Genomic DNA, 13,487 nt, shown 5'->3' on the forward strand with positions numbered 1-13,487 from the left:
AGCTTCTTGGTGGGTTGATGGCGCTCACTGTCTGAGGACAAAGCTACAGAAGAATTATAAGGTCCACAGCCAAGTGCAAGTTTGGACTGTCCTGCTTGAAGCCATAAGCTCCAGGGGAAGGGTGTCCTAGAGGAATGCATTTTATTCAGCTATCACCATTGACAATAGGGCTTTCTCTAAGCTCATGCTCTTATGTTCTTAACCACAATGCTGGGTCAGTTAGACACCCTGAGGCATCACATCAGCTTCACTTATTCTGGAGAAGGCCCAGAAAGAGTTTGAAGCCGGCCCATAGATTCCCACGGTTTAGTCCAGCTGCCCCTGTTGACATGCTTTCTGGGTAAGAAGCCCAGACAGGAATTCTCAAAGGCTGCAGCAGAAAATGACCATCGCTTCCCGTATTCATTTCCTTTTCCGTAGTAGGTTGGGAAGCAAAGAGAAGGCAGGAGTTTCCGCCCCGAACATCCCAGAAAGTCTGTTTCACAGTGGACCTTTGCTTTAAAGGTTGAATTCTATTTAAGAGAAGGCTAGTCATAGGTGTCCAGTCAAGCTGCTGTGGTTGATGGGCTGGGTCATTTCCAGAAGGGTGCAGAGAAATGCATCTTTAGAGGTTAAACTAGCCTCTTAGACTCGAGTCATCCTTTGGGTCTTTTCTGAAAGCTCCCTGCGCACATGCTAATCACTTGGAGCAGCCATCCTCAGCGGGGTGTTTTGCCCCTGTGGGGCATCTGGCAGCATCTGGAGACAATTTTGCTTGTCACAGTTGGCGGGAAAGGGGTGCCCTGTCCTCCGGTGGGGAAGGGCCAGGGACACTGCTCCACACTCTGCACAGGACAGCCCCCACCACAAAAACCTGCTCGGCCCCAAACATCACCAGTGTCCAGGCTGATGAGCTCTGGCCAAGAGAAGACAGGTGTGTTGTCAAGGTCAGGGCAAGGAAGGAGGGACTCAGGGGGAGTCAAAGACGGCGGGGGAGGTGTACTGGGCACACACACCAGCGCAGGTGGGCCCACTCACAGGCCAGGCTCAGGGGTGCCAGCAGGACCGGGGCACTTCACTGACCTTCCCTCAGGATCCCCTGGTTGCTGTCTGGGAGGAGCCAGGGGACTAGTGGAACAGTGGGAGGCTGCAGGCTCATCTGGACAGGAAGCCTGGGAAGACTGAGCTAGTATTAGATTCCTACCTGCATCTAAAACTCCGGTTTGTGTGTGTTGGGGGAACTCATGTGCTCAGGAAACACCATTTAGGTCCCAAGGGACTTGCGTCATCATCAGTACATGTTAGATTTGAGAGTCTGATGGCTGGATTGGGCAGTAAGTGTTACAGATGCCTACAGCCCTCGCTAGATAGTTTCAGGAGTTCCACTGAGTCTGAAGGCACCTCTTAGCCCTTTAGTCAATAAATACTATATAGTGTCTATGATGCACCCAGCCTGGGGGAGGCACTGAGGCTTTGCGAAGGCGCCATGGGTGAGGAGGAGGACAGAGGCCAGGCTTTGGAGTACAGTAGACCACGGCCAGCTCCTGCCACTTACCAGCTGTGTCACCTTGGCCAGTACATTTCTTCCCTTCTCAGAGCTACAGGGAGATCATCTGGATATGGAGAGAGAAGATAATGGTATCAGCCTCATGGGGTTGTCGGAGGTGGGCTACACCACTTAGCACCATGCCTGGTAAACAGGGAAGCTCCGGTTACTGGCACCTGTGAGGAGATGCTGGCTCTATGGCCCTGGAGCTCACAGCCAGAGCAGGGAGTACTGGAGAGAACACATTTTGAAGTTACCGCTTTGCGGTTAAATCTTGTTTTAGCTCATCCCCAATGGAATAGATGTCCAGGATCTACTGGTACATGAGAAAGTACATTGCGAGAGCATGTACAAAGCACGATCCCATTTTTTGTAAAAGAAGTTTTACTTGTTTCACATGAACACCGAGTAGGTAATGAGTGATACACATGAATAGTGAAACAGTCTAGAAGGATACCCACCCTTCTGTTAACAGGAGTAATATCCCTGCAGAATGGGATGGGGTATGGAGTTAACGCTCCAAAGATGGCCCGCTCTCCAGTGTTGCCTTGCTCACCTCCCTTTCCCCATCTCCATGTAGTCATACTGGGGCTGAGTTTCTCGCATAATCATTGGAACAAGCTTGGTAATATTTCCTTCTGAGCAGAGGTATAAAAAGCAGGTGGGAGTTTTCTATTCTCTTTCTTGCCTGGCCCCAGGGAATCATGTGCTGAGAAAGGAGGGAGATGTGGAAGGGGTGGTCTGCCCCAGACGTGTAGGGTGAGAAATGAACTAGTTATGTATGTCCAAGATTTCAGGGCTTCTTTGTTACTGCAGCAGAGCAGTGTCATCCTGATGAATTCATCCTGGAAATTGTATATACTTCTGTGCAGTTGGGTTCTTCTACAGGCATCTATATGCATTTTTTTTTTTCTTAACTAGAAAGCTGAGTAAAAGTTAAGCTTTTCTGGGGCCTCCTAACCCTAACCCTCACTATGAAGCAATCTGCAGCCTCTGCAGCATGAGTTCGATCCCAGGCCAGCCAGAGAGCAACCCACATGGCACAGCAGACCTCTGCTGTCTCGCCAACTGCTCCCCTCAGCAGTGTATTTCAGTCAGTCTGCCTGTTCTGCTCCCCACTCTGTCTCTGGTGAATCCTCTCACCCTCTGTAGCTCTGGTCTACACCCCAGTTCTTGTCTGCATAAATAAATAAATATTTAAAAAAAAAAGTTAAGCTTTTCTCTGAAAAGGCCTTATGCTGTATTATTCTAATTATATGATGTTCTGGAAAAGGCAAAACTATGGAGACAGCAGCAAGATCAGTGGTTGCCAATGACCGGGTTGGGAAGGGATGAATTAACCACCGTGCATGATACTACAGTCTGTATATATGTCATCTTCCATTTGTCCAAACCCATGAACATACACCACCAAGAGTGAATCCTGATGTGAACTGTGGACTTTGGTGATAACGATGTGTCCGTGTAAGTTCATCAGTTATAGCAAGTGTCCACTTCCCGGAGGGGGGATGCTGTTAGTAGGGGGGGCTGTGTGTGTGTGAGGAGGGTGACAAGGAGATATGTGGGGTCTCTCTATATTTGCCACTCAGATTTGATGTGAACCTAAAATTGCTCAAAAAATGAAGCCTTTTTTATTTCTTAATTTTTTTAAATTAAGCTTTTGCTGTGGTATGAACTGCTCCCGTGACTTTAGAAAGCCATATTCCTGGGCTGAGGGGAGTGGGCCAAATGGACGAAGGTGCTCAGAAAGTACAAACTTCAGTGATAAAATAACTAAGTTCGAGGGGTATCACCTACAGCATGTCACGGCTGCTCATTCTAGTCTATGTACATTTGAAAGTTACAAGGAGAGTAGATCTTAAAAGTTCTCATCACAAAGAGAACAATTATAACTGTGCATGGGGGTGGATGTTAGCCAGAGTTATGGGGGTGATCATTTTGCAATCTATACATACACGGAAGCATTGCTAATGTAATGTTACAGGTCAATGATATCTTTTTTTTTTTTTAAGGATTTATTTATTTTTATACAAGAACCAGGATACAGGCCAGAGGCGCGGGAGGGTGAGAGGATTCACCAGAGACAGAGCAGGAAACAGAACAGGCAGACTGACGAAATACACAGCTGAGGGGAACAGCAGGCGAGACAGGAGAGCTCTGCTGCACCATGTGGGATTCTCGTTGGCCGGCCGGGATGGAACCCGCTCTGCAGAGGCTGCGGGCAGCTTCACATTACAGCGCTCAACCTCCTGAGCCACCAGGGAGGCCCTACAGGTCAATTATATCTAATCTAGAAAGACTTTTTTAAAGGAAATAGAACAATTTCTGAGAATACAGATTACGAATTTAGGAATTAACCAGCCATGGAAAATCTAGGTGTTTGAAGCCACATAGGTGGTGATCTACATCCTTGGGGAGAAGGCCAGTAGTTTGCGGGTCTTATAATAATAATAGGGGGCTCTCTAACTCTATGGCCTAGAAAGAAAAAGCATCAAAGTGTCCAGGAGGAGACGGAGAACACCGAGGGCTGTGAAATGAAGGTGTGTTTCTTTGGGGGAGCCGCTGCTTTTCTTCCATCTTCACCGGGAATGAGACCATCAGCCCGGCCAATGCTTCTCAGTCAACGGTCCGTGATGACTTGCCCCCCACACTTGCAATTGTCCAAACAAAGGAAAGTAGCCCATTTCTGCCCCGAGCCCCCACCGCGCCATAGCTCACGCAGCCCGTGAGTGTTCAGAAAACTATTTTAGTGGTTGTGCACCAGAATCCTCAAAGGGCTTTCCGCTCCAGTCCCTGGCCACAATTTCTAAGGATGGAGTCAGCCAACCATTTGTGAGGCTAAGTGGGAGGAGAAAAAGGCAAGAGGAGGAAGCCATTTCTGAGTGCCCCTGGGGCCCTCGTGAGCAGCGCTGTTTAAGCAGTTTGATTTTTAAAAAATCACTTTCGTAATGACGCGGACTTGCCCTCTGATCTTGGCAAGGAAGAACTTCTTGAGATAAGAAGGCCCTGGCTGCTCCTGCCTCTCCCTCTCTTCCATTAAGTCCTCTGGATATTGCCCGCTGACTTAGGTGCCCCCTCCACGCCTGAGAAATTGGGCTCCAAGGTCAACAGAAACGTCTGAATTGCTAAAGAGAGGGGCCTTCACCTCCCTGCTCCCAGAACCCTGCTCCCAGCACGCTCCCTATGTGTGACTTTCCCCTCTGGGTGCCTCTGATTGTCTTCTTCCTTCTCCCCCTTGCGGTCCACTCCTGTGGGTTCTTCTGCAGCTGGTGGCAATGAACGAGACCTTCGTGGAGGCCTTTCTCAGTTCTCTTCTCTTTTTAAGTCTTTTTTTCTTGCTGCTTTATGTGGATTCCTGCAGCAGGACTGGCTGTTCCACAGGCACCGGAGCTTGGCTCAATGTCCTGCTGTCACCATCTAGAAATTCCTCATCAGTTTTGGACAGGGGCTGTCATGTTTATTCTTGGGTGAGCCCTGCTAGTTCCATAGCCGGTCCTGCCTGCAGGCACCTTGAACTTCCAGGAAAGCACTTAGACAAGGGACTGCCTCTCTTGGGTGAAGTCAGTGACGTGGCGCTCAGGACGCATGCAGCACAGCGCCTGGCGTGCAGGCCCAGGCACTCAGCAAGTGCTTGTCTCCCTCCTCCCGGAGCTGGCCCCTCTTGCTCATCTCAATGAAAGGGATTATGCTTCATTCAGAAGTATAATCTGCTCATCACTGGCTCCTCCCAGCTCCACTTTCCACATCCAATCTGTCATCGGCTCCTTTTTATTCTGCATTTGAAATGTTTATTAAACTTTTCCTCTCCTTACCTCTCTGCTGCCACCGTGCAGATTTAGCTTACATGGATTGTTGCAATAGCTTCCTAATTAATCTCCTTGCCTCCTGTTTTTTTTTTTTTTTTTTAACCAAAATAGAGCCACTTGATTCAGCAGCTGAGATTAAGTCAAGCTGGTCCCACAGGAATTCACACAAATGCCCGTTTGTCCTGGGGGATGGAGGATGCGCCTTTGAAAGGGGGTGGGGGTGGGGAAAAACCCACAGGGGCACCCCTCTGTACACCAAGTGCTGGACACACATTTTTGTCCCAGGACCCTGCAAAGTAGCTGCCTTATGTCCCATTTTACAGGCTCAGAGAGATGCTGTGGCTTGGACAGAGTTGCGGCTCATACCCAAGTCTCTGACGTGAAAAGTACCTGTTCTCCAGAAAAAGGAAAGACTGGTGACATCAGAGTAGGACCTGTAATTCGCTGACCCATCATGTGCCAACTTTGGTTTGGATCACTGGGCAATAGTTAGGTAAGATGCTTACACGAGCACAGTTGGGTGAAGGGTAATCTCTGCACCTTTTCTGTGTCTCCAAGTATTTCAAAACACTAAGTTTTAAAAAAGAAACAGCTCGCTGTCGTTGTCGCCGTATGCTCCCCGTGCCTTCTGCTGAGCTCCATCTCACGGTCCAGACCAAGCCCCACCTCCAGCCCCGGCCCTCCCAGCTCCTCCACCCCTTGCACAGGCACATGCAACCTCCACGCAGTGCAGGCGCAGGGAATCTCGTCCCAGCCGCTGCACCTATCGGCTAAGACATCTCTGGCTGTGGCCTACCCCAGGGCGTCAGTAGGAATTATGAAAGGAGGCAGGAACGGGGTGGATGTGAATCACAAGATAGCTGCCTTCAACACCCACCTCCTTTCTGGCTACGAGAAGGCAGCGGTGTTCCTTGCAACGCGTGCCTCGCACAGGCCTTCACCCACCGCGCCCCCGTCCCCGGTATCGCCTCCTCCCCCTCTCTCTTGGAGTTGGCATGTACCCTTGATGATCCAGCCAAATGAGTTATTTGAGATGGAAACGTTAATTTATTTGAGCAGATGGGTGTCAGCGCTGCTCTGTGAAAAGGTGGCTGTGCGCCGTATTGGCCCGGAGTGCTGCAGATGAAGTCCTGGCCGCGTCCATGAATCACCGAGTGTGAACGGAATCATATGTTAACGGCACTAAGGGAAATGCCTATTTAAGCTGAGCCCTTGCAGAAAACAAATCGTTACCCCCTGATTTTGGTTTTAAATCTGGATTTTCACATCTCCGATGTGTGGAGGGTCTGAAAAACCTGAAACTCGTTATTTCTCTAAGTGTGGTCCAGTCACCGCCCACCAGAGTCACCCAAGGGCTTTATGAAAAACGCAGATCCAGGGGACCCACCCCTGACCTACAAACTCCCACTCTCAGGCTTGGGGAGCCTGCAGTGTTAACAAGCTGGGCCTCCACTGCCATCAAACCGCCTAGAGATAGCTTCAAAACAACACAACACAAAACAAAAAAACCTTGGTTGGGATTCTAGGTGGATTTTGGGGGGGGGGGCGTGGGGTGGGGTGTTCTGTTTTGTTTCTTTCAATCTTGGCTGCAAAAATGTATTACTTTTGTAGTTGGAAATAGAAAGAATAATAAGATTGCACAAAGAGATTATGCACTAGAAGTGAAAGACAGTTTGGAAATTTCCGGAATTTCCAAGACAAGGGGTCTCCCTGTCTTTGGCACTGAACTTTCAGCCTCGCTTGCCTCCTCAGCCACCCTCCCCTCTCCCAGCCTCCCCCTCCCCGGCCACTGCTGCCTCTCTAAGGGTTACATCCAATTTTCTCTTGAATACATGTAGTAAGGAAGCTCAATGACTTCCCAGGGGACCCTACTTATAAGGCAGAAGCACAAGAAGATTTATGGACCAGCCGTAAAATATGTGTGTAGAAACTCCCGACATTTTGATCGCTACCAGGGAGAAAAAAAAATGGACAGTTTCTCGCCAGTTTCATGAGCATTTTTTATGGGTTTTTAAAAATTAATTAATTTTCCCCCCTTTGTTAGGAATTCCTGGCACAGACACAAGCCCCTGAGAAGGGAAACATTGCCACGGGCTGTATGTCCAAACTGTCAGGTTTTCAGTCCCAGATCTCTGGGGGCAAGGCCAGGTTTCGTGTGCTTCCCAGGAAGTGGGGAGAGCCTTGTCAATGTCAGAGAGAAGGGGTATTAGGAGCAGCCTCGCTGCCACCACCTCCACAGCCTTCCTGCCACGACCATTGTCCTTCGGTGCCAGCAGCCTGCTCCTGGGGTTGCCTCCACACCCAGCGCCCTTCCGGGATGGGGAGGGCAGGGAAAGCCAAGCCCCCTGCACCTCCAGCCCCCTGGTCGGAAGCAGGAGCATCATCGGTGAGGCATCTGGTTTCCCTCAGCCTCACAGGTCCCTGCCTTCCCCTGGGAGTTTGCAGCCAAAGACAATGAGCCGAGTGGAATTTCCCGGCTGCAAGCAGAAACACTCTCTTCAAGGGGGATTTGGAGCCTGCCTTCTGCTTTTGTCACTAAATCATCTGGGGCCTCAGTTTCTTCATCTGTAAAATGCAAATCCAGGAAATCTGCTCTTAGAGGAGTGTGATGAAAGCGTGAGAAAACATAGTTCTCCACCAGAATCTCAGCTGGATGGAATTTGCCCCCACCCTGACCCCCGGGGGGGGGGCACTTGGCAATGTCTGGAGACATGTTTTGGTTGTCATGACTAGGGGGGTGGGGGGGAGTGGAGATTATACTGGCCTCTAGTGGCCTCTAGTCCATGATGCTGCTAAACACCCTACAGCGTAGGGGTCGGCCCTCCCCTCCCCCGCCCAATTGAAACCTGTCTGGTGCAAATGTCGATGGTGTGAAGGCTGAGAAACTGTGATACGAAGGGCCTGGCAGACAGTCAGTGATTAAAGTGGTAATAATGAAAAAGGATGTGGGGAAAGGAATACAATAAGTGTACTCAATAAACCCTAGCTATTATTAGTAGATCCAAGATAATTGGTAGTTGCTTTCTGGAATGCCTCAAAGGATTCTAAGGCGACACACAAACTCAGCTAGAATGTCGTGATTGATTAGTGATGTCTGCCATGGGCATGGCGGGGGGAAGTGTCAGCGTGAGTGCCATGTCTTTTCTGACCCTGGACTCTGTGATGCCTAGCATCTGTTTCTACTCTGACAGTCTGTGGTTCTACTGCGATGATTCTGTGAGTTTATCTATAAAGTTCTGTAGTCAGCATTATTTACAGAATATTTAAGCAGCCCAGGCTCCTGCAGGCTTGCTTGGCAGGGCGGGCTGGTGAGCTAAGAGCCAGGAAGACAGAGCCGGTTCTATGCAAAATATCATAGTTGCTGACAAGATGTGATGTGGGTGAGTGGAGACTCCCCACTTACCTCTCCCCCCGGCCCCCACAACCCCAAATCTTCTCCATCTATCCTAGGCTAATTTTAATTTTTTTATTAGAGCCACTCCACTGGATTAAAGCACCATCTCCAGCATGCCTTTGTTAAACTGCACAGATATTTCCTCAAAGGGATAAGCATGCAATTCATGCCTATGTATCAATCCACTAAAGTAGTTGTTGCTCAGCAAAACACAGCTGAGGGAGACTGAGACAAAAGAAAGTCTATTTTTGAGATCAGATAAGGAGGGAAAGCTTACAAGGCAGGAGTCAGAGTCACTCTATTTTACAACTCTGGGAGGCGCTGTTTGCACTGAATAGTGAGCAACTTATCCTGGGATTTTGCTAGTTTTAAAATGGAAGATCCTGTGTTGCAGGAATTCCCTCGTCCTGGGTAAACTAGGACAACTGGTCACCTAACTCTAAGTCATGTGGCATGGGAGGAACCGTGTGGTCCTTGCTGTAGTTCCTCCCTCAAGCGGCTGCAGGATTTCTCTTTCTGGACATGTTCCTCCCTTGCTAATAAATCCTCTGTGGCTCCGGAGGGCACGTCCCACTAGGTTGGAACTCCTCCTCGTGATGTTCAATGTAGACCCAGCGCTGCCTCTTAACCTTCTCACCCAGAGTCACTCCAACTGGCCTCCATACTGGAGATCCACAGTGCATTCTCCTCTGTCCCTGCATTAGCAGGAACTTTCCTGGGATTGGGTGGGGGCTGATCAGCTTCTTGGAGAGTGTTCTACTTGCTTTAGTAGCAGAAGACTTAGTTAGCCCAGTCTATGCATTTTATAAAATTTCCCTGACACCCCTAGTGATTTGGGGCCTGGGATATGGCTACCACTTTGTGTCAGGTGGAACCCCCTTCGCCTCAGAGAACCCCAGGAACCCCTGGAGGATGAGGGCAAAGCCACCAGGAGCATGGGCCCACCCTAAATGAAAATAAAGACTTCATTCCTTCCCATACTCTTTGAACTTGTCAAAAACAGTTTACCCTACATCACTCAGCAGTTCCCCTCCTTAGGGTCTCCCAGCAGTAGGTCAGAAGGATATTGTACCCACCTGACAGGTAGGAACACTGAGGGGCTGGCAGAGAAGGTCTCTGGAGGAGGAGGAGCAGCCACAGGGATATTGGTGACTGGGCGGCAGTGTTCCAAGTCTGCTGACCCACCTTCTAAGATGTTCTCATTCATTCCTCCTTGGCTATTTTTTGAATGTAATTCCCCGCCGCATAATAACAATTACAGCTCAGGTCATAGAGGATTTTCACCCAAAAGTCTGCCAAGCTCTCTGCTAAATTCCGAAGGTGCCCCTCACAGCAGCCCTTTGTGGTGCGGTCACTATGCTGTCCCTGTTTGCCGAGATGCCCAGCAAATCACAGGGTGGGGGTGGGGAAGCTTGGCTGAGGGGTGCGGTCTACACTGCGGAACGCTTGGTTTTATAAGGAGAGAAGCTTGCCATTTTTCTGAGGTCCAGCCTTTGCCACTGAAATACCCCAAGATGTTCCTTCCCAATGTGTAGACCTCCAAAGAGGCCATCAACCACCTTCCTGCGGGCGCATGCACACAAGTTGTGCATAGCACTTGCCAACTGCCCTTGGATCCGGGAGAAACTGAGGCTCATCAGTTGACATAGCTGGCCTAGGCTGTGCAGTCGGCCTCAGGGGAGTGGAGACTGGGTCTTGGGTGTGGTTCCCCCGGGCTTGCTTTCGCCGCCAGCCAGCCAGGGCTCTCCCAGAGAAGGGGTGATGAGTTTGTCCTGAGTTTGCAGGTCACACACCCACCCCAGGAGCAGATCTCTTGCAGCTGGGGACGTGATCCTAAGCACAGACTCTCGGGACAGGAGCCAGAAAGCCGCTGTCACCCTTAGCGGGGCAGGGCAGGTGGGGGAGCCCCCCCCCAACCGGTCCCGTGGGGTCCCTCTGCCCGCGGCGGGCAGCAGGTGGCGCTGCGGCCCCTGTTTAGCAAGGACAGTGGGAAGGTGGAAAGGCGGGGGAATCCAGCAAGAAAAACTAGTGGAAAACAAGGATTTAAAAGAAGAACAATTTGTTCCAAAACATTTGCCTTGTAACGGGGTCATCTATAAATTCTGGGATTTCCTGTTTGCCGCTGGGCCGGCCGGCCGGCGGGCGGGCCTCCCTGCTCTGCGGCCTGCAGGAGCCAGCCCAGCTCAGCCCAGCTCCGCTCCGGCTCGGCTCGGCCTCCCGGGCCCAGGTTGGCTCTGAAATTTCCCGGCTTTTGTGCCCGGACGCAGGAGCCTGTGACAGCGTCTCCCTGAGCTGTGCTCCAGTTTCCACAGGGGTGGGCGGAGGCGTGAGATCATGGCCATTTTCAAAGAGGAGGTTGTCTTCGTGATCTCCCTGTGCCCCCGGTGCTGTCAGGCTGGTTTGGACGCATAAAAAGAGGGGGGAAAAAAAAAAAGGAAAGCTAGAGGTGGAGGCTTTTCTTTTTTATTCTTATTTTTTGTAGCTACGATTTTTCTTCTGTGAGATGAACACAAAATCGGCACTTTGAGCAGATTTCCATGCACAGCACACTATGGTGAACCGTCCTTACCAAGCTGCCCCTCACAGCCCCCAACTTGCTGGGCTTTTAACCAAAAGTTAATACCCTCTAACCACACCTCCTCATTTCTCACACCCCTTACCCCTGACCAACCACCATTCTAGTTTCTGCAGCTGTGAGGCCGACTTTTGTAGATTCGACATATAAACGATACCATGTGGTGTTTGTCTTTCTGCATCTGGTTTATTTCACTTAACATAATGTCCTCCAGGTTCATCCAATTTGCCATAAACAGAATTTCCTTCCTTTTTAATGGCTGAATAATATTCCGCCGCGTGCCCCACCCCCTTTTCTTTAGGCATTCATGCATGAACAGACACTTAAGCTGTTCCCTCTCTTGGCTATTGTGAATAGTGCTGTGATGAGCATGGGGTGAAGGTATCTTGAGATCCTGTTTTCATTTCCTTTATTTATATGCCCAAAGTGGATCGTTGGGTCCTATGGTAGTAAAGAGGTGACTCTTTTAAAAAGAAGAGCGCTAGTCTAGTCAATGTGGAGAGGGAAACTTTTTGTTGGAAAAGACAGAAAAAGCTCTTTTTAGCAGCCAGTAAAACTTGAATCCACATGAAAGCCCAAAGCATGACAATGGTCATTTGGTTAAAAACGTGGCCCAGTATTTTCTGCCCAAATGACTCTATCCTGGGCTCTGAGCAGCCAGGCCTGGCTTGGGGGTGGGGGGCATGGGGGGAGAAGAGGGGCAGCTTTTGAATCAGCTGTTCATGAGCTGTGTGACCTTGAACAAGCTAGTTAACATCTTTGAGCTTCAGTTTTCTCCTCTGATAAGTGGCCAACAGTAACACCTGCTATGCCAGGAGGTTGTGAGGCTGATGGATGACCTGTGCCAAGCACTTGGGCATACCAACAATGCAAGCCAGCGAGTTCACTTTTCTTTTGTGCTCATATGCCCACAAGAGCCAACAGGCCTTTCTCATGCACACCTCTGAGGAGGAAGCCAGTGTCTCTATAGGAAGGCCACCGTGAAAATATCGCTAGTTAAAAATAGCTTCTTAAAAATAGGTTTAAAAGAGCTCCTTGTTGGAGTGAGGTCTATAGGTCCCCCTTCACTCATGACTTAGCCAGGTGGCGTTGAGGGCACCATGAATCAACCTGACCCTCGGTTTCCTCATGGGAAGAAGGTGGTGGGTTGGGGGAGATGAGGAATGTCCAACTCAAATGTCTCCAGGGGCCAGATGTAAGACAAGAGAAGGGGAGATGAGGGGGGCGGGCGGGTGGGCTCTCAGCTCCAGCTACTCCTAGTCTAGAGAATTGGACCAGCTGTGCCAGATTTTTATGAAGTCAGGAATCTGGAGTTTTATGAGAAATGGCCCAACTTACAAAAAAATTCAGTCGGACAAAGCAGGTCTGGGGGCTCCATCTGATTCTCAGGTCAGGATGTTCCTGAGTGAGGGCTACATCTGGTCCCTGGAGACATTTGAGTTGGACATTCCTCATCTCCCCCAACCCACCGCCCTCTACCCATGAGGAAACTGAGGATCAGGTTGATTCATGGCGCACTCAATGTCACCTGGCTGGGGACCCACAAACCTCGCTCCAACAAGACATGTACATTCAGGATGCTGGGGATCCTGGCGCTCCCAGTGTTTCATGATGGCATCTTGCCTGCTTCTGCCTGATGTCCGTTCCTCTCTGCCTCTAGCAGCCTCTCTGGGGCCACTCCTTTAGGTACCCCATTCCTGCCCCTTCCCACCTATAAGCCCAGACAAAAACTCCTGTGTTTGCACAACACTGCACATGTACTTATAGAACTTAGGACGCTGCATCTTAATTACCTATTTATTAACATGAGTGTCTGGAGATTTGAGCCTGTGTATTTGTCATCTCTGGCACAGGGCCTAGAACACAGTAGGTTTGTGGTAAATGTTTGTTGAATTTAAAAAAAAAAAAGTGAAACAAACACAAAGGCTTAATTGATTTTGTTTCTCAATGAAAATAGCTTTATTTTTTCCTTATTTTATACGTATGTCCATTGTAAAAACTTCCAAACTATCTAGAATAAAACTCTAATAGCTTTGGTTTCTGACTTGCTCAGTGTAAAAAATTTAGAGAGAAAAATTCAAAAAAATAGAAATCACTGAAACTTTCATCACTATTGTTTAACTCTTAATGTACTCCTTGTCTCTCTGTGTGTGTGTGCCTGTGTATATGAGTGTACATTTTAAAAAT

General features: G+C 49.4%; 1 protein-coding gene across 4 annotated transcripts in view; it reads left to right on the plus strand.

The window, feature by feature from the left end:
- Positions 1–13,487, plus strand: part of SPRING1 (SREBF pathway regulator in golgi 1) — a 157,519-nt gene that overhangs the window by 88,343 nt on the left and 55,689 nt on the right. The window contains exon 5 of one of the 4 annotated variants that reach the window (XR_008551882.1): positions 5,655–5,824. The exons of 2 other annotated variants lie outside the window; for them this stretch is intronic. Coding sequence is in view for 1 of the 2 variants with exons in the window: in XM_054695314.1 (XP_054551289.1) it covers positions 5,655–5,714 (60 nt within the window). In the remaining variant the exon portion in view is untranslated. Of the gene's footprint in view, positions 1–5,654; positions 5,907–13,487 lie in introns of those variants that run through there. One more of the 4 variants, XM_054695314.1, reaches the window with a different exon arrangement.

The sequence above is a fragment of the Talpa occidentalis genome, unplaced genomic scaffold (genome assembly GCF_014898055.3).
Source record: "Talpa occidentalis isolate TD23 unplaced genomic scaffold, MPIMG_talOcc4v2.1 talOcc4.14, whole genome shotgun sequence".
NCBI classification, from domain to species: domain Eukaryota; kingdom Metazoa; phylum Chordata; class Mammalia; order Eulipotyphla; family Talpidae; genus Talpa; species Talpa occidentalis.